Below are 20,626 nucleotides of genomic sequence, written 5' to 3'. Positions count from 1 at the left end.
ACAGTTTAATTTGATTTTCAGGAAAGATGTGAAGGAAGAGAGTATACCAGGAATTCTTAAAAGTTTACTGATGATGTTAATAAGTTCCCCTTGATAAGGGGGATGTAAGTTGATACTTAATTGAAGGAAGAATTTGCAAAACTAACAGTGGATCGAAAATTGGCAAAGATATTTCCATATCATCAAAAGTAGGTGACCATATGTAGGAGCAGTTACCCAAGATATTTAGTGTTGTAATCAGTCATATAGACCCAGACTTCCTACATTGGAATTCCACTTCTGCCACTTACTATCTGTGTAACTTTGAGCAAGTTTACTTAACCTTAGTTTCAAAATTTGAAAGTCATTCCCTTTATCATGTAATTTCTAGTGTTGGGAGTTGCCTTCAGAAAAATCAAGAAGAGATATTACTAGGTTTTAGTAGTTTACACAAGTGTTTTCTGTATGCAAAGTCATTCACAGATAAGCTCACCCCATCCCTGAAAACTAGGTGTCAGGAAGCAGACTCTCAAGTCTAAGGGGCTTCAAGTTCTCTACATGTTATTGGGGTATGGGAAGCTGGGGAGGCCTGAAATCCATGTTTCCAAAATGAGACTTGGCTATTAGAGCTATGAGAGTTCCAACGGCTGAAGATTTTGAGGGAAATGCCTGGAAAAAAAGAGGTTTTCATATCTCAGTGATGACTGGCTTCCCAGGTGGCACTAGTGGTAAAGCACCCCACTGCCAATGCAGGAGACAGAAGAGACTCAGGTTCGATCCCTGGGTTCGGAAGATCCCCTTGGAAAAGGAAATGGCAACTGACTCCAGTATTGTTGCCCAGAGAATCCCACGGACAGAGGAGCCTGGCTGCCTACAGTCCATAGGTTGCAGAGTCTGACACAACTGAAGCAACTTAGCATGCAGGCACAATCATCTTCTAAGTGCTTTATCCATCCATGTTATCTTTATACCCGTCTTCCCTCTCACACTTGTCTTCTCTGGAGAATTGCTTTTTATTATTATTTTTTAAAATCCTGCTTGGGGGAGAGATACAGGTGAGAATGGTGATACAGTTCAGAGCAGCCAATTCAGTTTGTATGGAAGAGAACCACATGACCAGAAGTTTTGAGACCATTTTAATTTTGAGAAACAATTTCTTTCATTCTCCTAATAACCAGAGGCAGTGGTCATATATCCACAGGGTTCCTCCAGTTTCCTATTTTATCCTCTGATCCCTTTCATTTCCTTGAACATCTTCCACTAGACTGCAAGTTGCTTGAGAGCTGCAGTCCAAACCCATTCATCTCTGGAGCCTGAGGGTGTGGACAGTCCCAGGTACCCAGTAGATGTTCAAGTTAAAATATGTTGAATAAGTGAGGCAGAAATGACTGTTTCTCAGTGCCTCTATATTCCTCTTTTTGAATCACACCATTGAAAAAACATTTTGTCTCTAAAAATATTGCTGTGTGATTGAAAAGAGGATGCATTCACAATGAAAAATTTTAAAATGCTATCACATTTCTTAATAAGTGGTTTTATAAACTTTTGTGAGCTACCCTAGGATTAAACGATACCATGTATAGTAGTATTTCTCTAGAAAAATGCATTCTAAGGTCTCAAAAAATTAGATTTAAAAGTGTTTGACATTTGATCTACTTATAAGTCTGGAAGCTTTGTTACTTAATTGATGATTTCTTTCATCGATTATAGAAACTGAAATGTATTGACTTTTAAAATAAATTTATAAAGGATTTTATATTGCATTAAAATAATTTGAGGCTCTTAAGAGTATCCATTCATCATCTTGGAAGTTTAACATTGTAGAGGGCTACTACTACCATGGTATATCCAAAGAAAACATGTTTTTTTAGATAAGTGGTCAGACCCAGTATGGACTTACGGGCTTCTCAGATGGCTCAGTGGTAAAGAATCTGCCTACAGGAGACACGGGGTTTGACCCCTGGGTCAGAAAGATCCCCTAGAGAAGGAAATGGCAACCCACTCTATGATTCTTGCCTAGGGAATCCCATGGACAGAGGAGCCTGTCAGGCTATAGTCCATGGAGTCCCAAAGAGTCAGACACGGCTTAGCGACTAAATAGCAACAAGTATGGACTTACACATTCACAAGTGAACTACCCACAATTTGTTTTGTGAAGGCAGAAACTCTTGAAGAAATATCTGAAAGAAGGAACAGAGAGAATATTGTGGACAGAGTAAAGAAGACTCTACAGGGACAAATACATTGCAGCTTTTCATGTCCCAATATCCAGTCAGTTTACAAGTACAATTGATTCTTCTTAATTTTACTCTTACACTTCCCTTCCTAGTCATTCGTGATGCAGATGTCCTGGTTTCAAATACTGATCATTGTGGCAACCTTGGTCTAACCTATCTCCCCCTATGCTGTGCCTTCACCTTCCTCAAGCCCTGTGTCCTCTTAGATTACATCATTCTCCTTCTCAGACATCACTCATCACTGATAGAATTAGGAAACTTGTCTTTCATTCATGGGCATCTAAAATCTGGCCTCATAGTTCCTTTTCAACCTTATTTTCTACTAATAAAAAGCAGAAAGCCTGCCTGAGAGATTAGTCTACTCATGGAATCCTGTATCCACCTTTCTGATGCAAACTCTTGCCCACATTCTGAATCATGCTTTTCTGCTCTTGCCTGCTCTGCACCTGTTCTTCCACCTCACCAGGATCTCCAGTCCAGTCCTCCAGTCTTTTTTCTTCCCCTTCTGGCAGACCCTTCCTGTTTTCAGTTCATTGCCTTTTCATGTAAATCTTCATGCTGGGCAACACTGGAAAGTATGTAGAAAACACATTGGAATTCATGTGTCCACACTGAGCTAGGCCTTCCGGATCGCTAGAGAATCTAGCCAGCTCTTCTCATTCCTCTTTCAAACATTCCTCATTCTCCTTTGCATCTCTAACCTCAACATCGTGTGATTCACTTTCTCAACCAGGGACTCAGGACTAATTTACAGAGTAAATAAAAGCCAAAGAGTAAGGACTCTAAAGTCTCACCTGCAAATCTACCAACATTCTTCTTTGTCACCATGAGAAAGATGTCTGGTTGTAAAAGGTTAATCCCCTCAACCTTTGCTTTCTTCTTTTATTCCTTGATCTATTTATCACCCACATTGTCTTTACTGTGTTTTAAACCCCTCGCACTAGTGGGGACCCCCCTTCAACATTTTTGCTTGCTCACCAGCTCTTTGGAGCCCATTTTCCCTCTAGATGTAGACAGATCTCTATCTTCCGTTGCACAGCTAGTTTTCACAAAAGAGTTGTCTATGTTGTTCCCATTTTCATATCTTTCTTTCCTTGCTCAGTTGATTGCAGTGTGACTCGCAACGTCAGCACTTCACTGAGACTGTTCTCTTTAATGTCAGGAGTGACATTCCAGACACTAAAATAATGGATAGTTTTCCAGAATGTACTAATCTCTCAAATTCACTGCTCTCTGCTGACCATTCCACTCTGTTGACAAAAGCATTCTCTTGGCCCATTTGACCTGACACTCTTGGTTTTCTGTTGTCCCTTCTCATTTTTCTTTGTGAGTTTCTCTCCCCCTTTAAAAGCTGCTATTGATTATGGCTCTGCCCTCTGTCCACCTCTCTCTTCTCCTTATATATTCCCATGGCAGCATTAGGGCCATGTCCATGTTGTCAATACCCAAATGCATGTTTTCAGTTCAGGGGTCTCTCCTGATGTGCACCTTTAATCATCCTGTAAATATCACATATTTCCTAACAGTTGAGTATCTAAGCACCCACATCAAAGCTTCTGCCTTCTCCAATGGCTTAAGGAAAGATTCTTAGCTGCCCATTTCATGATCATTCGCTCAGTCGCTCAGTTATAGCTGACTCTTTGAGACCCCATTCACTGTAGTCCGCCAAGCTCCTCTATCCATGGGATTTTTTTCCAGGCAAGAATACTGAAGTAGGTGTCATTTCCTCCTCCAGGGGAACTTCCCAACCCAGGGATCAAATCTGAGTCTCCTGTGTCTCCTGCATTGCAGGTGGGTTCTTTATCTCTGAGCCATCAGGGAAGATCCAGCTGCCCATCTGCCCAAGCCTAAAGCCTGAAAGTCAGCCTGACTCCTTCCTTCACACCCAATAAACCACGACCCTGCAGGGGTTTCCCATGGCCTTTGGTAGCTCATGAAAGCTCTTGAATTTGGCTCATCTTCCGGACTTGATATGTTCCCTCAAACCTCTCCAGACATACCTTTCCTTCTTTAAAAAAAATAAACAAAAATTAGGTATAGTCAACACAAGACATTATACTAGTTTCAGATGTATAGCATAATTATTCAATATTTGTGTGTGTTACTAAGCAAGTACCACAGTCAGTTAACATCAGTCACCCTGTGTAGTAACACATTTTTTTTTCCCTTGTAATGGAAGGAAAAAGATCTACTGTCTTTGCATGCTAAGTCGCTTCAGTTGTGTCTGACTGTTTACGACACTTTGGACTATAGCTGGCCAGGCTCCTCTGTCGATGGGATTCTCCAGGCAAGAATACAGGAGTGGGTTGCCATTTCCTCCTCCAGGGGATCTTCCCCACCCAGGGACTGAACCTGCTTCTCTTACATCTCCAGCACTGGCAGGCAGGTTCTTTACCACTAGGGCTACCCAAATATACAATGCAGTGTTATTAGCTATAGTCAGCAAGCCATTCACAGATTCACCCTTTTCAACATGAGCTGAACTGTGTCCCCCTAAAGGCCATTCTTTCTCTACCTCCATTCATTTTAAGATTTTTCTCTTTTCCAGAAAATATTCATCCTTATATCTCAATCCTATTACTTAATGACTCCTTTCATATATGTAACAGATTATAGAAAGATGTAAAGTTGCTTTCTTTTATCAGTACTTACTTCTCTTTGGCAGTTTTACTATTTTCTGTATAGTAGTTGTTCCAGAATCCGTTTATTGAATATAATTTTTATTCATGATTTCAGTATTAGTGTAATAATTCTCAGTTTTTATCTGATATTATGCTAAAAAGTTGCATGTTTTAGGATGGCTTCTAGAAATTTCAGTTACTTGTTTTAAGAAAATACCTTGGACAATGTAATTTGGTTTGTTTTTTTTTTACATTTCTTTAAAATAGAGAGCCAGAGAGAGGAAAGTTACTTATTTTTAAGATGTTTAGAGAATGCTGCTTATGACTTCACTCGTGTCTAGTAACACTGAATGCCTGAAAAGTACCAGATACTAAAGGAGACTCTGGGGTTAAATTGGTGAGCAAAAATAAGCATTTCCATTGCCCTTCTCAAACTTCCAGCCTAAAATCCAAAAGAGAGGGGATATAGGTATACACATAGCTGATTCACTTTACTGCACAGCAGAAACTAGCACAACAGCATAAAGCAATTATATTCCAGTTTTTAAAAAAGAGGAAGACAAGCTTTCATCAAGTGATCACAACCAAAAGCTGAATGGAAAATTGTCACAAATGCAGTAAGAGAAGTTCTCTGAATATATGTGAGAACTGGTCAGAAATGGAAGGTTTTTCAAAAGTTACAGCTCCAATGGTTTTTCAGCTGTTTGTTTTTGGTTTTGGTACTTCCAGTGGATGAAGTACAGGATGCCCCCAAAGACATTCACATGGCAACCAATGTGGCTGCTACTGCAGCAGGCTTTGAAAATCTCCTGAATCAGCCGCATTTGTGTGTGTGTATGTGCGTGTTTGTTGCTCAGGTGTGTCTGACTCTTTTGATCCCATGGACTGTAGCCTGCCAGGCTGCTCTGTCCATGGGATTTCCCAGGCAAGAATACTGGAGTGGGTAGCCATTGCCTTCTCCAGAGGATCTTCCCAACCCAATCTTGGACTGAATCCAAGGACTCCCGCATTGCAGGCAGATTCTTTACCATCTGAGCCACAATGGTGGAAGCAATTCAATAGCATTGAGTAAGTGCCCATTGCACCAACGTGGGCAAGAATCTGAAGACAACACAAGGGCAATAAAGCAACTGCTAATACATGCCTGTGACTCTTTGCAACCCATGCAGGCACACAAAACCCTGTGCTATAATATGTGTCTTGATGACCGTGTTTTATGACTATTTTAACCACAATAGAAAACTACACGTGAAAAACAATTTACATCAAATTGTGTATGAAAATGGTTTATGTTGCTTGTAAAACCATGGGTTGCTTATAAAAATGGAGAAAGATGACAGAGATGAAATGTTTGTAATTGAGACAAATTCTTAAGGATCTAAATATAATTCCATATTAACAATGATCCTGAGAGGTATAACACAATTTAGGATATTTTATTTACTCTCTACCAATAGTGTTATGTAAGGATTTTGTGTTTGGGTTTTGTTTGTTTTTTTTTCTTTTTTTTCTGTGAAAAAAAGAAACAAAACTCTTCCTGTTACTTAGGGAGCAGCACCCATTCAAAAAGATGTTCAGACTGACAACCGGAGTTCTTTTTAAAAGGCAGAAGACTGCCATCTGTTGTTCACTGAAATTGCTTCTAGGCTAAGCAAACGGAAACCTTCATGCTTAAGTTTAATAGCAATTCTTAAAATTCGACAAACAAAAGGCCATCAACATTTATGCTTATGTCGGGTTCATACTTATGTCAGAGACTGATTATTTTCTATAATATTTACAAGCTCATAGTCAATCGGAGAATCCAGATATAATCATGGTTTTTATTTTCATAGCAACTTATACTTAACCAAGCCTTCCCAGTTCATCTGCATGAGCAGTCACGGGAATGGTCCCTTACCTGAATTCCTTCTAGCTTTGACAGCCACCTCATCTTTCATAATTAGAAGAAACAGAGAGAACCAGCCTGCAAATCAATGGCAGCTAAGGTTATCTTCTTTGAGAAAACAGGTTCTTAACCGAGTAAGCGATGTCGTTAACTATGTTTTATTTCCTAAATAATAAAACAGAATTCTGTGACCATTGTTGTTTTTGAGGGTATTGGGTGAATTTGCTAGTGTCTTGAAGATCTTAGAAAACATAAACGGAAGAACTGTTTTAACAGCTTTGGGCTTATTTGCAGACAGATTGCAGGGGAATATGTAAGAACATAAGGCCATGTACATGTACATCCTATTTGGTAACATGGAATGTTCTCTGAACATCAAAGGAGAAGGAAGTTAAGAATTCTGGCAACTGCTAGAGTTTTCTGCGACTCACATCTCAAATGAGCCTAACCAAGCAAGATGTTTTTAGAAAGCAGTTTGATGAAGGGCCCTATATGTTTTCCTCCTACTGTACATACATATTATCTTAAGGAGAAAATCCAAAGGTCAACTCATATTCCCTGCCAGAAAATTAAAATAAGCAAACATCTGCTTCCTTAGGATGACATTTAGCCAAGGTTCAGCCTACAATGAGTTACTGCAAGCTGTTCACATGATTTCATTTTTAAAAAATTTCCCAACCAACTTCAAGTCTAAAATTATAAATGGGTCCTATGAAAGTATAAACACATATGCAATTTTGCTGGCTCTGAGGTCAGAACCAGTAATACACCAAAGATCATTTATCGAACCCAGCTCATCTCCTAAGTGAATTTAGGACACTAAAGACTAAAAGACTGCTTACTGGTATCAGAGAGAAAGATTTGAAGGGTGGGGGGTGGCAAACTGCTTTAGAGAAATAGAATGAGACAGCTCCCCAAAGCCCAACAGGCATCTTTTTCCCAGCATTAGGACCAAGGCTGGGTAAGAAAAGTCCCAGTGATTCCTTTATTTGTCATGCCTTATACTGTTTATTCCTCCCTTATCCCAACTCCCCTTTCACCCTGAGAACGTTCTTCCCATGCTGTGTTTGCCTCCCAGGGTGCCTCCCAAGATGACTAAATAGAAAGGAGAAAAAAAAAACTTCCAACAATGGAGCTGAGATGCCTGCTTTCAGAATTCCTTTCTCAAAGTGCGTTATAAATCATACCAGGGCAGTCAACCATACTAAATGAAACCAGGACTTCTGTACAATCACTTTCTAAGAGCCTAAAATTCAGCTCCAAAATACTCGGAGTCTATGGGAGTAGGGAGTACAATCTTTATGACTATATTTACCTAGAATGAAAAGGGAAACTATTTAAGATTTTGTTTTGTTGTTTGCATTTCTTTACATTGGTAGAGAAATGCTATCTGTATGTTGCCTCCATTTATAAAGAAACTACAGACCCAGTATATGTAGAAGACAAGCACACACATACAATATGCACCGTTTTGCACACAGTCTTTTTCAAGGCAAAATAATTATGATACAGTTCTATATAATATTTTTCAAACACGTCCTGGGGGCCAGGCAATCTCAGTTCAGTTCAGTCACTCAGTCGTGTCTGACTCTTTGCAACCCTAGGGACTGCGGCAGGCCAAGCCTCCTTGTCCATGACCAACTCCCAGAGTTTACTCAAACTCATGTTCATTGAGTCGGTGATGCCATCCAACCATCTCTTCCTCTATTGTCCCCTTCTCCTCCCACCTTCAATCTTTCCCAGCATCAGGGTCTTTTCCAGTGAGTCAGTTCTTTGTATCAGGTGGCCAAAGTATTGGAGTTTCAGCTTCAGCATCAGTCCTTTCAATGAATATTCAGGACTGATTTCCCATAGGATGGACTGGTTGGATCTCCTTGTGGTCCAAGGGACTCTCAAGAGTCTTCTCCAACATCACGGTTCAAAAGCATCAATTCTTCAGTGCTCAGCTTTCTTTATGGTCCAATTCTCACATCCATACATGACTACTGGAAAAACCATAGCTTTGACTAGATGGACCTTTGTAGGCAAAGTAATGTCTCTGCTTTTTGATACGCTGTTGGTCATAGCTTTTTTTCAAGGAGCAAGTGTCTTTTAATTTCATGGCTGCAGTTGCCATCTGCATTGATTTGCAGTTCAGTTCAGTTCAGTTCAGTTCAGTTCAGTCGCTCAGTCGTGTCCGACTCTTTGCGACCCCATGAATCGCAGCACACCAGGCCTCCCTGTCCATCACCAACTCCCGGAGTTCACTCAGACTCACGTCCATCAAGTCAGTGATGCATTGATTTTGGAGCCCAAGAAAATAGTCTGTCACTGTTTCTGTTGTTTCCCAATCTATTTGCTATGAAGTGATGGGACTGGATGCCATGATCTTCATTTTGTGAATGTTGAGTTTTAAGCCAGCTTTTCACTCTCCTCTTTCACTTTCATCAAGAGGCTTTTTAGTTCCTCTTTGCTTTCTGCCATAAGGGAGGTATCATCTGCATATCTGAGGTGATTGATATTTCTCCCTGAAATCTTGATTCCAGCTTGTGCTTCATCCAGCCAGCATTTCACGTGATGTACTCTGCATACAAGTTAAATAAACAAGATGACAATATACAGACTTGATATACTCCTTTCCCAATTTGTAACCAGTCTATTTTTCCAGGTCTGGTTCTAACTGTTGCTTCTTGACCTGTGTACAGATTTCTCAGGAGGCAGATAAGGTGGTCTGGTACTCCCATCTCCTGAAATTTTCCAGTCTGTTGTGATCCAGACAGTCAAAGGCTTTGGCGTAGTCATTAAAGCAAAAGTACACGTTTTTCTGGAACTCTCTTGCTTTTTCAATGATCTAATGGATGTTGGCAATTTGATCTCTGGTTCCTCTGCCTTTTTTAAATCCAGCTTGAACATCTGTAAGTTCTCGGTTCACGTACTGTTAAAGCCTGGCTTGAAAAATTTTGAGCATTACTTTGCTAGAGTGTAAGATGAGTGCAGTTGTGAGGTGGTTTGCACATTCTTTGGCATTGCCTTTCTTTGGAATTGGAATGAAAATTGACCTTTTCCAGTCCTATGGCCACTGCTGAGATTTTCAAATTTGCTGGCATATTGAGTGCAGCACTTTCACAGCATCATCTTTCAGGATTTGAAATAGCTCAGTTGGAATTCCATCACCTCCACTAGCTTTGTTCATAGTAATGCTTCCTAAGGCCCATTTGACTTCACATTCCAGGATGTCTGGCTCTAGGTGAGTGGTCATGCCATCATGGTTATCTGGGTCATGAAGATCTTTTTTGTATAGTTCTTCTCTTTATTCTTGCCACCTCTTCTACTTCTCTTAGGTCCATACAATTTCTGTCCTTTATCGAGCCCATCTTTGCATGAAATGTTCCCTTGGTATTTCTAATGTTCTTGAAGAAATCTCCAGTCTTTGCCATTCAATTGTTTCCTCTATTTCCTTGTATTGGTCACTGAGGAAGGCTTTCTTATCTCTCCTTGCTATTCTTTGGAACTCTGCATTCACATGGGTGTATCTTTGCTTTTCTCCTTTCTCTTTAGCTTCTCTTCTTTTCTCAGCTATTTGTAAGGCCTTCTCAGACAACCATTTTCCCTTTTCGTACTTCTTGGGGATGGTCTTGATCACTGCCTCCTGTACAATGTCACGAACCTCCGTCCATAGTTCTTCAGGCACTCTGTCTATCCGATCTAATACCTTGAATCTATTTGTCCCTCTACTGAGGTCTTTACGTACCTGATCATGTTGAATCATCAATAATACTATACAGTGGATATTATTTTTACCCTATTTCTAGAAATGAAAATACAAGAGCCAAGGAGATGAGTGACTTGCCCCAAATCACACCAGATCTGAAATTTAAACACAAGCTATCTGATTCTGATTCTAGATCCTGTGTTCTTAAAGGCACCATGTGTGTGTGTGTGTCTGTGTGTGTGTATACGCTCAGTCGTATGCAACTCTTTGCGACCCTATGGACTGACTGTAGCCCACCTGGCTACTCTGTCCATGGGATTTTCCAGGCAAGAATACTGAAGTGGGTTTCCATTTCCTCTCCACAAAGACCCCATGTACTAACCAGATAAAATAAAAATTTGATATTGATAAATGAAGAAAACTTCCATTTATATCCCACTGTTTTATCTTTGTTCCAACTTCTTACATATAGCACCTTCCAAATTATATACATGATGAAAATATGCATCTGTAACTTTTTGTATATCATGTGCTAATTCATAAAACAAACTTCACTTTCTTTCCCTTGTTCCAGGAATAGTGGTGAATAACTTTGACCTGACCATTATATTGTGTCCCGTTTCAAGTGAAAGAAGCTGTTGGGTTTGAAATAGTATAGTGCCATCTTAGTTAGTAATTGGTCTGTTAATTTTAAAAGTTTTCAAAACAGAGAATCATAAACATACTTTCTGTACCTCTGCTGCTGCTGCTCAGTCGCTTCAGTTGTGTCTGACTCTGTGCGACCCCATAGACAGCAGCCCACCAGGCTCCCCCGTCCCTGGGATTCTCCAGGCAAGAACACTGGAGTGGGTTGCCATTTCCTTCTCCAATGCATGAAAGTGAAAAGTGAAAGTGAAGTCGCTCAGTCGTGTCCGACTCTTGGCGACCCCATGGACTGCAGCCTACCAGGCTCCTCCGTCCATGGGATTTTCCAGGCGAGTGTGCTGGAGTGGGGTACGATTGCCTTCTCTGTACCTCTAGTAATATATATTTAACTCTACATGTGACTATGGGGATTTCACACATTTTTGATGAAAAGCCAAGAGTGTTTCTCTTTGTGTATGTTTTTATTATGTTAATTAGAGTCCCAATTTATCTTACATGCAGCATACCCATATGACTACCGGGTTCAGGTTTTTTATTATTATTTTTTTAACAGTAGGATTGACTTAGGCACTTAGACACACTCTGAGTTGAGAATTTTTCAGGCATGTTATCATTTTCTTCTTGAATCTTTGCAGTTGTTTCACCCCTACTTAACAGAAATTGATGTCAGAGCTCTGTCTTTATGAATCTGTTTATGCGGTCTTTAAAATTATTCAGTTTAAACCTCTGTCTTTGTGAATCTGTTTATGCGGTCTTTAAAATTATTCAATTTAATTTTTAAAGAAACTATTCCATTATTTATTCAAATATCACTGGTTTATAGATATTTTATTAGCATATAACAGTGACAGTTGCAGTGACAGTTACAACTGGTCTGAACAGATTTAGGACCGAAACAAAACTGACCCTTGGCAAAGTGCAACTCAGCTCTTGGGAGTGGAAGTTCCAGAGTATAGTCTATTCCCCATAATTTGTTCCTGTTTAGTTAGTAAGTCATATCTGACACTTTGCAACCCCATGGACTGTAGCCTACCAGGCTCCTCTGTTTGTGGGATTTCCCAAGCAAGAATAGTGGAGGGAGTTGACATTTCCTTCTCCAGGGGATCTTCCCAACCCAGGGATTGAACCCGAGTCTCCTGCATTGGCAGGTGAATTCTTCACCACTGAGCCCATTCCCCTAAGTATTCACTGTACTTTAGACGTTTCACTATAAGAAAGAAACAGCATCAGTGACTCAATTATAAGTTAGAAGTAAAGCTTGAATACAATTAGCAATCAGTGAAATAAATTTTCAAAGTCTACATAATATTTTAAAAAATTTATGTCTGTATAGCACAGTCACTATTCTGTGATAAACCTTCATGGAAAAAAATATGAAAAAGAATATACACATACACATATATGTATATCAGAATCACTTTGCAATACAGCAGAAATTAATGCAATGTTATAAATCAACCATACTTCAATAAAATAAATTTTTAAAATAAATTAAAATAATTTTAAACCCTTAATGAGCCAAGAAATAAGTTTTAAAATTATTTCCTTCTTTCTTCTCTGATATATGTGTATATGTATGTTATATAAAGAAATGCTTTCAACTTATACAATTGGAGGGCTTCACTGGTGGCTCAGACAGTAAAGAATCTGGGAGGGATCTTAGAAAGATCCAGGTTCATTCTCTGATTTTTCAAGGGGAGACCCTGATTGCTCCAATGGATACAATATCTCCTAGAAGAAAAGCCATGGTTGGTTTTGGAAACCATCACAGAACGTAAAATATTGAATAAAAGAAAAAATGGTGTAATTTGAGGAATACAGCAACTTGACGTGGTTGTCTAGATAATTACCTCTATGGCTTTTACATTTGTAAGCTATCTTTGAGTTTCATGTAGAATTATGAAGAGTGGCTTTTGTGCTGCTTCCAGTTATTTTCCTCCAGTTAGAATAAATTAATGCCCAAAGCAAGTGACATATCAAATGATTCACTCAGTCAGAAGACTGGAGAATTACTACATCTTCTGCCTTTGAGCAGGGATGTATTTAGCCTATTGCATTGTTATCAACTTAAATTTGCTTCAAAATATATAGGAGAAGAGCTATAGCTTGACTATACTGATGCCATCCCAAAAAAATTTTGTCAAGAATCGGATGCATTGTTTTTATCCTCTACATCAAATAATCATGTTGAATCACTAATTGATGTTGACATCAATTTTCTCAAACCCTTTCTGATTTTACTGTTGGGCACCTCCACTTTCTTGAAGTGAAATAATGCTTGTTTACTTTGTTTTTATTTACCTTGTTCCTATAGTTATCTTTTAAGGCTTCTGAATGATTTTTTTCCTTGAAGAATTCTCCATTTCTATGACTTTTCACAGGTACCTTTTATAATTTTGCTTTATACTGTGTTTATTCATTGATAAGCATTTACTACTGGTTAAAATGAAACTAATTTTTGAATGACATAATTATAATAAAATTTAACAATCTTTAACAAAAAGAAATTCTCCATTGCTGAATAACATGTTGATAGAAACCCAAACACAGGACCTCAGTAAATAATCTGTCATGTTAATTAAATATACATAATTTTGTTTTACATTCTGTTAGTCATTTGATCAAATAGATTTATTTGTCAAATTTTTTATACATTGCCGCTTACGGTAGTTTAGAAATTTAGATGCACTACCTAGAGTATAAGTTTTTTTCTGACCCCTACACATGTTCAAATCTTTCCCCTTTATCATACCAGTAGTGTAATTTTAACGTTTTACCACAGAAGTAGTGACCATAAAAACAAATTTTCTGTAATTGAATTGGTTGATACATGCCTAGCCTAGGAGTTAGATTTAATGTTATTTCTAAGTGTATTTGTTGTCGTTTCCTTAACTTATCTCTAACTCCAGCTTTTCTGGGCCTTTGGTTTATGATGAGTAAAGTAACTTGGAAGCAAACTAGATTGTTACCATAGCAACCAACATTGGGTAGACTTTCTGGAGATGGTGAAATAGACTGGAAGGAGATGAAGGGGTAAAGGAAGATGTTGAAAGAACCGGGTGCTTTGAAAAGTGGTGGATTTACCAAAAGAACTGGTTATTTTTGGTTTGATTTATAAAACTGCACTTTACTCCACTGTTTATCAGACTGAAGATCCAGATTTTCTATTTAAAGGTGGCAATGCAAATTCGGTTGTCATTTAAATAGGGCCCAGAAAATTATACTTGCATTTTCTTAAATGTTAAATATAAATGTTTCCATTATAAGGATGGCATGCAAAGTAAAATGTTTTTTTATTGCTTGGTCACTCTTTTTAAGAAAAGATTCGTTTGATCATGTGCACCATAAAAAGACTCAACTGTGGTTTTATGCTCAGTAGGGTTATTTATTCCACTCAAAGATGATTTCAGGCTGTTAGCTTAAGACTTTCCTTTAAAGTAGCGTTAATATAAACTTAACCTTTAGTGTTTATTATCACTATCTAAGATTTCACCAGTTAAATGAAAATTTTACTGAGCATTATTTGGTATACTTGGAAATTGAATTATTTTATTTTGAAAGTTGAATAGGTGTGGAAATAGCCCCTGTGTGAGTCACTGTGTGATGTTTCGTATTTTGTGCTTTTGTTTGAAAAAATGCTACCAATCAGCACAGCCCCGCTCCCCTGAAATTTCTTTAAAATGACTCCCTGAATGTGCCTAGGTCAGTATAGTTTGCTTTCTGTTTATTGAAATAGTAGCCCATGTATCTTTCTGTGTTTCAGCAATTCATGTGTGGTTAGTCTTGGCGAGTTTGTGACAAACGAATGTGATGGTTGGGTTTAGATTTCATGCCTCATTGAAGCCTCCTGTTATTTGAGCCCAAAACTGATAACTTCTTATGTGTGATAAACTTTTAACTGTTATATAATTTTAAAATCATAAAACTAAAAGAAAAGTCCTGAGTTTATAACAGTAAGGAGACTTTTTCAATAGTAAAAGTGTCTGGTTTCTTAGCCAATTCCACTCTGGATAATTTGCTTTTTATTAGCCTGAATATTGTTTTTGTTTTCACTTGAAGACGTTTGCTTTCACGAAAGCAACAGTATTGTAGCACTGAATTACATAATGTACTTGTTTTCTAAATTCTTATGTAATACTGACATTTGTTTGTAAGGATGAGTTTTCAGTTCTGTTTTTATTTGAAAATTGCATTTCAATTTTTTAGTCATTTGTTTTTTTCTGAGTATATATAAGAAATTCATCCATTACTTTTTAAAATGTGTTTTAAAAAGACATAAATTTAGAGATTTATAAGATAGACTTGTTTTCTCACCAATAATTTATTTTAAAGTGTATTCATAATTTTCAGTGAATATATTCTGATTTTTCTTCAGATTTGTAAGTTTTATGCACTGAGACCATTTTGAGGAAATGCATTAAATTATTAGCCATTAGAATATAAACTGTTAATTTTATAGTCAAAACATCTTAAAATTTTATGTACTGAATACAAAGTTTGATTTAAACTTTCAATTTTCTAGGGTAACAGTACAGTGATTAAGTAGTAGATTAAGTTTATTAGAACAACATGGGAAGAAATGTACATTACTGTTTAGGAAGATCATACCGGATGAGTTTTTCAGAAGGATAATAAATAGAGATGTATTTGAGAATACATTTCTGAAAGGGGAATGTTAAACTAATTCCGTGGCATTTCTCACAAACATTTTTGAAGTTAACAATGTAAGTAAATATGTGAAATAAACATAATCATATATCCTAAAACTATTAATGTTACACTAAAATTTTCATGTCAGTTCATGGAATATATTTAAACCTACAGAGAGAGAAAAACATGGCACAATGATTAAATAAAGCATTAAATAATTACAGATATATTTAGTAACGTACAATGAAAACGTTCGGTATTTATTTCGTCCTGCTAGCTCAGCTCTTGGGCTGTGGAAATAGAGTATGTGTTTGCAGCCTGACATTTTCATACTCCAGCTATCTGATTCAGAGTTATTTTTGACTCAGTTATTTGGCAAGTGATTTTTGACTAATAAAAATAAAAAAATAATAGTCCTTACCTTGTGGAATTGTGCTGAATAAATATCAGCTGTCACCATTATTACCCACCAGTATTACTATTGCTACTCTTATTATTCTAGTATGAAAAGACACAGTTTCTGTATGAGAGCTTTACAGAATAATTTATCCTTGCTATTGCTATAAGACTAGATACCTTCATAGATCCTGGGTATTTTCATAATTATCATATTTTTCTGATTACAAAAAAAAAAAGTTCACTTTTTCTGTGACATACATTTTTCCCCACAGAACAATATTTTATAAATATTTTTCCAAATAAACATTTACAGATCTACCCAAATATTTTAAAACAAGTACATGATATTTTATGTTTATATTATAACATTTTTTAACAATATCTCTGTCGATATGCATTTATGGCCACACTCTTTGTTATCAGAACATTGCCATGCCCTTTGTGATCCTGTCTTTGTATTTTTGTGTAAATGTCGTTTTTCTTTAGATGTCTACATCGTCTTGCTAGATTATAGAATATATACTTTTAAACTATAAATTGATAGGTTCAGCAAAAACTTCTTACCAAAAATATTGTATTGTTTTCACTTACTGCTCATTTCCTCAACCCCTTACTGATACTTGGTGCTAGTAATCTTCTATTATTTTTTATTTAATAAGTTCCCAAACATGAACCCCCCTCCCACCTCCCAATAAGTGAACATTGCTTTTATTTCATTAATTTGTATCTTAAACATTCATGAGACAAGTAGCTTTTTTTGTATTTGATGGTTAAATTATATTTGAATTGTATATTCATTCCCTTTCTCCCAGTTTATCATTTATTGATTTATATATATATGTGTATACATATGTGTATATGTGTGTGTGTGTGTGTATATATATATATATATATATATATATATATATATATATAGTCCCATTGTACACCTTGTGGGATCTTAGTTCCCCTACCAAGGATTGAACCTAGGTCTTCAGCAGTGAAACCAACAGGGAATTCTCTACTGACTTTAATTTTTTTAGAGGCCTTTTATTCACATATGTTTTCTCTTCTCTGGGTAGCAGATATTCTTTCATGTACAGTTTGTTTTTTACCTTTGCTTATAGCGTATTTTCTTATGAGAAGTTTCTGTGTTTCATCAGATCTGTAGGATGTTTTCTTGACAGTTTATGCCATATATATTACTTTTAGCAGTCTTCCTAATCCCAAAATTATAAAGTAGTCCCCCATATTTCCTTTAATAATCTGATAATTTTATACATTTAAATTTTTTGTATCTCTGGAGTTCATTTTTAAGTCGGTTGTCAGAATGATTAAACTTTATTTTCTACCAACTATGTAGCCTCACTTCTAATAACCTCTTGCTGAAAATCTCCAGAATTATCACTACTATTATTTATATCATTATCATTATTGGACACTTATAACCAGCACAATAGTAAGTGCCTTGTATATAATCTACATTTTAAGTCCTTTTTTAATTTAATCTTTTATTTCTGGCTGCATTGAGTCTCAGTTGCAGCACCTGGAATCTTCATTGCAGCAAGTAGAATCTTTCTGTGTAGTTTGCGGGCTTCTCTTTAGTTGTAACACTCAGTCTTAGTAATTGCGATACCTAGGTTCAGTTGCTCGGTGGCATGTGGGATCCTAGTTACCCAACCAGGGATCAAACCCACATCCTCTGCATTAGAGGGCGGACTCTCAGTCACTGAACTACCAGGGAAGTTCCTGCCCTTTAATTCTTATTAAAATAACCTTCTGAGGTTGGAACTATACTATATCCATGTCACAGATGGAGAAGTCACAGTACAGAGAGCTCACTAATGTGAGCGATAGAAAGTGGTAGGGTCAGGAGTCAGAATTTGAAGCAAATAGCCTAGTTCCAAAACCTGCACATCCATCACTGTTACTCAATTTAAAGTTATGTGGATTCCTCGTGGGCTTTGCTGGTGGCTCAGCTGGTAAAGAATCTGCCCACAATGCAGGATACCTGGGTTCAACCCCTGGGGTGGGAAGAGCCCCTGGAGAATGGAACAGTGACCCACGCCAGTATTCTGGTCTCCTTGTGCCTCATACTGTGGCAGCATTCCAGTATTAACAGTCGTCTGTATGCCATCCTTCAGCTTCTTTGTTAACCTAGACCCTGCCTATGCTCCCCCTTGCTCCCACATCTTCCTGTGTACATTACTGCCTGACCAGCAGGTTGTAAGAACATCCCTTTCCTCTGTGTTTTATGTTCTTCATTCCTTTAGCAAGTATAGAGTAATAACTCTGAATCTGAGAAGCAGTTTGGCAGAATATGACAGATGTGCCACAGAATTCCAGAACCGAAATTTCTATTATTCCTGACAACAAGAGGGACAGTTTGTGAATCTGAACAGCACAATGAGGTGCTTTTTGTTTCTAATATTAATTGAATAATTACCACACACCAGGCTCAAACATCATATGAGAATATAAAATTAAAATTTTATAGTATGTTGATGTTACTTTTCAGAATGAAACTTTATATATATATATATATATATATATATAATGCACATAAGTATATTATACATAATATGTACATAAATATATATGTGGTGGGGGGGTGGTTGTGTCTGAGCTTTCCTGGTGACTAGACAGTAAAGAATCTTCCTGCAATGTGGGAGACCAGGTTTCAACCTCTGGATCATGGGGAAGATCCCCTTGGAGAAGGGAATGGCTACCCACCCAGGTATTCTTGCCTGGAGAATTCCAAGGACAGAGAAGCCTGGCATATATTTATATATGCATATGTGTGTGTGTGTGTGTGTGTGTGTCTATATAAAATTGGAAAGATTATAAGAAAAACCCAAACTGTTTGGCCAGCCATATATATATTGTCTGTATATATATAGATGTGTGTGTGTGTGTATATATATGTATGTATGTATATATGTGTATATATATATATGTGTATATGTATATATATGTCATATCATTTTTTTTTAATTTGCCTATTGATGGACACTTACTATATGAAGTAAGTGAACGTTCCTGGTGGCTCAGATGGTAAAGCATCTGCCTACAGTGTGGGAGACCTGGGTTCAATCCTTGGGTCAGGAAGATCTCCTGGAGAAGGAAATGGCAATCCACTCCAGTATTCTTGCCTGGAAAATCCCATGGACGGAGGAGCCTGGTAGGTTACAGTCCATGGGGTCGCAAAGAGTCTGACACGACTGAGCAACTTCATTTTCTTTGACTATTATATGAAGTGCATTAAAATGTTGAGATCTTCATAAGGAGTGATATGAACTTTTTTTTTGTTTCCTGAAGCTTTTTATTAAAAAAAAATAATAATGTTTATCTTTTTGTCTCTTCAAAATCTATAGGTCTAACAGTAAAAAATGTGCTATGAACACAAAAATAGCAAAAAGATATGGCAAAATTGGGCAAAATTTGAAACAGAAATGTGATTTGAATGTTACTTTACTATCACCCTAGTGTCACTTTGGTCCACTTTTTCTAAAAAGTCCAGTTTCCCTTCCTGTGCCTTCAGCCTCAAGCCTTTCTCACCCAGCCCCCTGTGTTTGGTGTCTTAGTCTTCAGGAACCAGCATCACTGTGGATATTGCCGTGATGGGCGAGGCTCATGGCCTCATCACTGACCTCCTGGCAGACCCTTCTCTGCCCCCCAACGTGTGCACGTCACTGAGGGCAGTGAGCAACCTCCTCAGCACGCAACTCACCATCCAGGCCATTCACAAGCCCAGGGTGAACCCCATCGTGTCCTTCAGTGAAAACTACACCTGCTCTGATTCTGAAGAAAGCTCTGAAAAAGACAAGCTGGCTATTCCCAAGGTAGGTGTTAATGAAGTGCTCCTGAAAGGGTGAAACTGTTTCTCCTAGACCTTTTACTTATCACTCCAGACCTACCCAGTGATTCATATCAGTGAGCCCCCCCACCGCCCCCCCCCAAGAAGTCTTACTTGATGGTAAAGAATCTGCCTGCAGTGTCGGAGACCTGGGTTCAGTTCCTGGGTTAGGAAGTTCCCCTGGAGAGGGGAATGGCAACACACTCCAGTATTTTTGCCTGGAAAATTCCATGGACAGAGAAGCCTGATGGGCTAAGTACATGGGGTCGTGAAGAGCTAAGCATAACTTAGCGACTAATACTTTCACTTTCTTTCCCCTATGAAGAGTTTGTCAATCATGGTGACCAAAGTAATAGAAAAGTAAACATGAAGACTTCCATCCTTATACCTGATAGCTTTCTGTAAACAAAAAAAATTTACCTTTTTACATTAACTTGTTTTATTCATGTGTTAAGGTTTTTTCTTCTCTATATATCAGGCCTTAGTCTGTGGGATGAAAATATAGCAGGGAAATAAAAGCAGGCAAAACCCCCTGCTCCCACTTTTGTGGATTCTGTTAAAAACTCACTGCCTTCTAAAATGCAAGATTCCTTTCCTCTTTGATTTTTTAGTATGGTAGCCTTCATGATACCCTCATGTCTTTCCCAAATCCAACAAGTTTTTAACTTGGAAGAATTTATT

At 37.7% G+C, this 20,626-nt stretch overlaps 1 protein-coding gene across 1 annotated transcript in view; it reads left to right on the top strand.

The window, feature by feature from the left end:
• Positions 1-20,626, top strand: part of PDE3A (phosphodiesterase 3A) — a 141,861-nt gene that overhangs the window by 62,593 nt on the left and 58,642 nt on the right. The window contains exon 2 of the mRNA XM_068970313.1: positions 19,674-19,931. Coding sequence (XP_068826414.1) covers positions 19,674-19,931 — 258 coding nt within the window. The remainder of the gene's footprint in view (positions 1-19,673; positions 19,932-20,626) is intronic.

The sequence above is a fragment of the Capricornis sumatraensis genome, chromosome 4 (genome assembly GCF_032405125.1).
Source record: "Capricornis sumatraensis isolate serow.1 chromosome 4, serow.2, whole genome shotgun sequence".
NCBI lineage: Eukaryota > Metazoa > Chordata > Mammalia > Artiodactyla > Bovidae > Capricornis > Capricornis sumatraensis.
The sequence above is the reverse complement of the archived record's forward strand: the minus strand, read 5'-3'. Positions and strand labels throughout refer to the sequence as shown.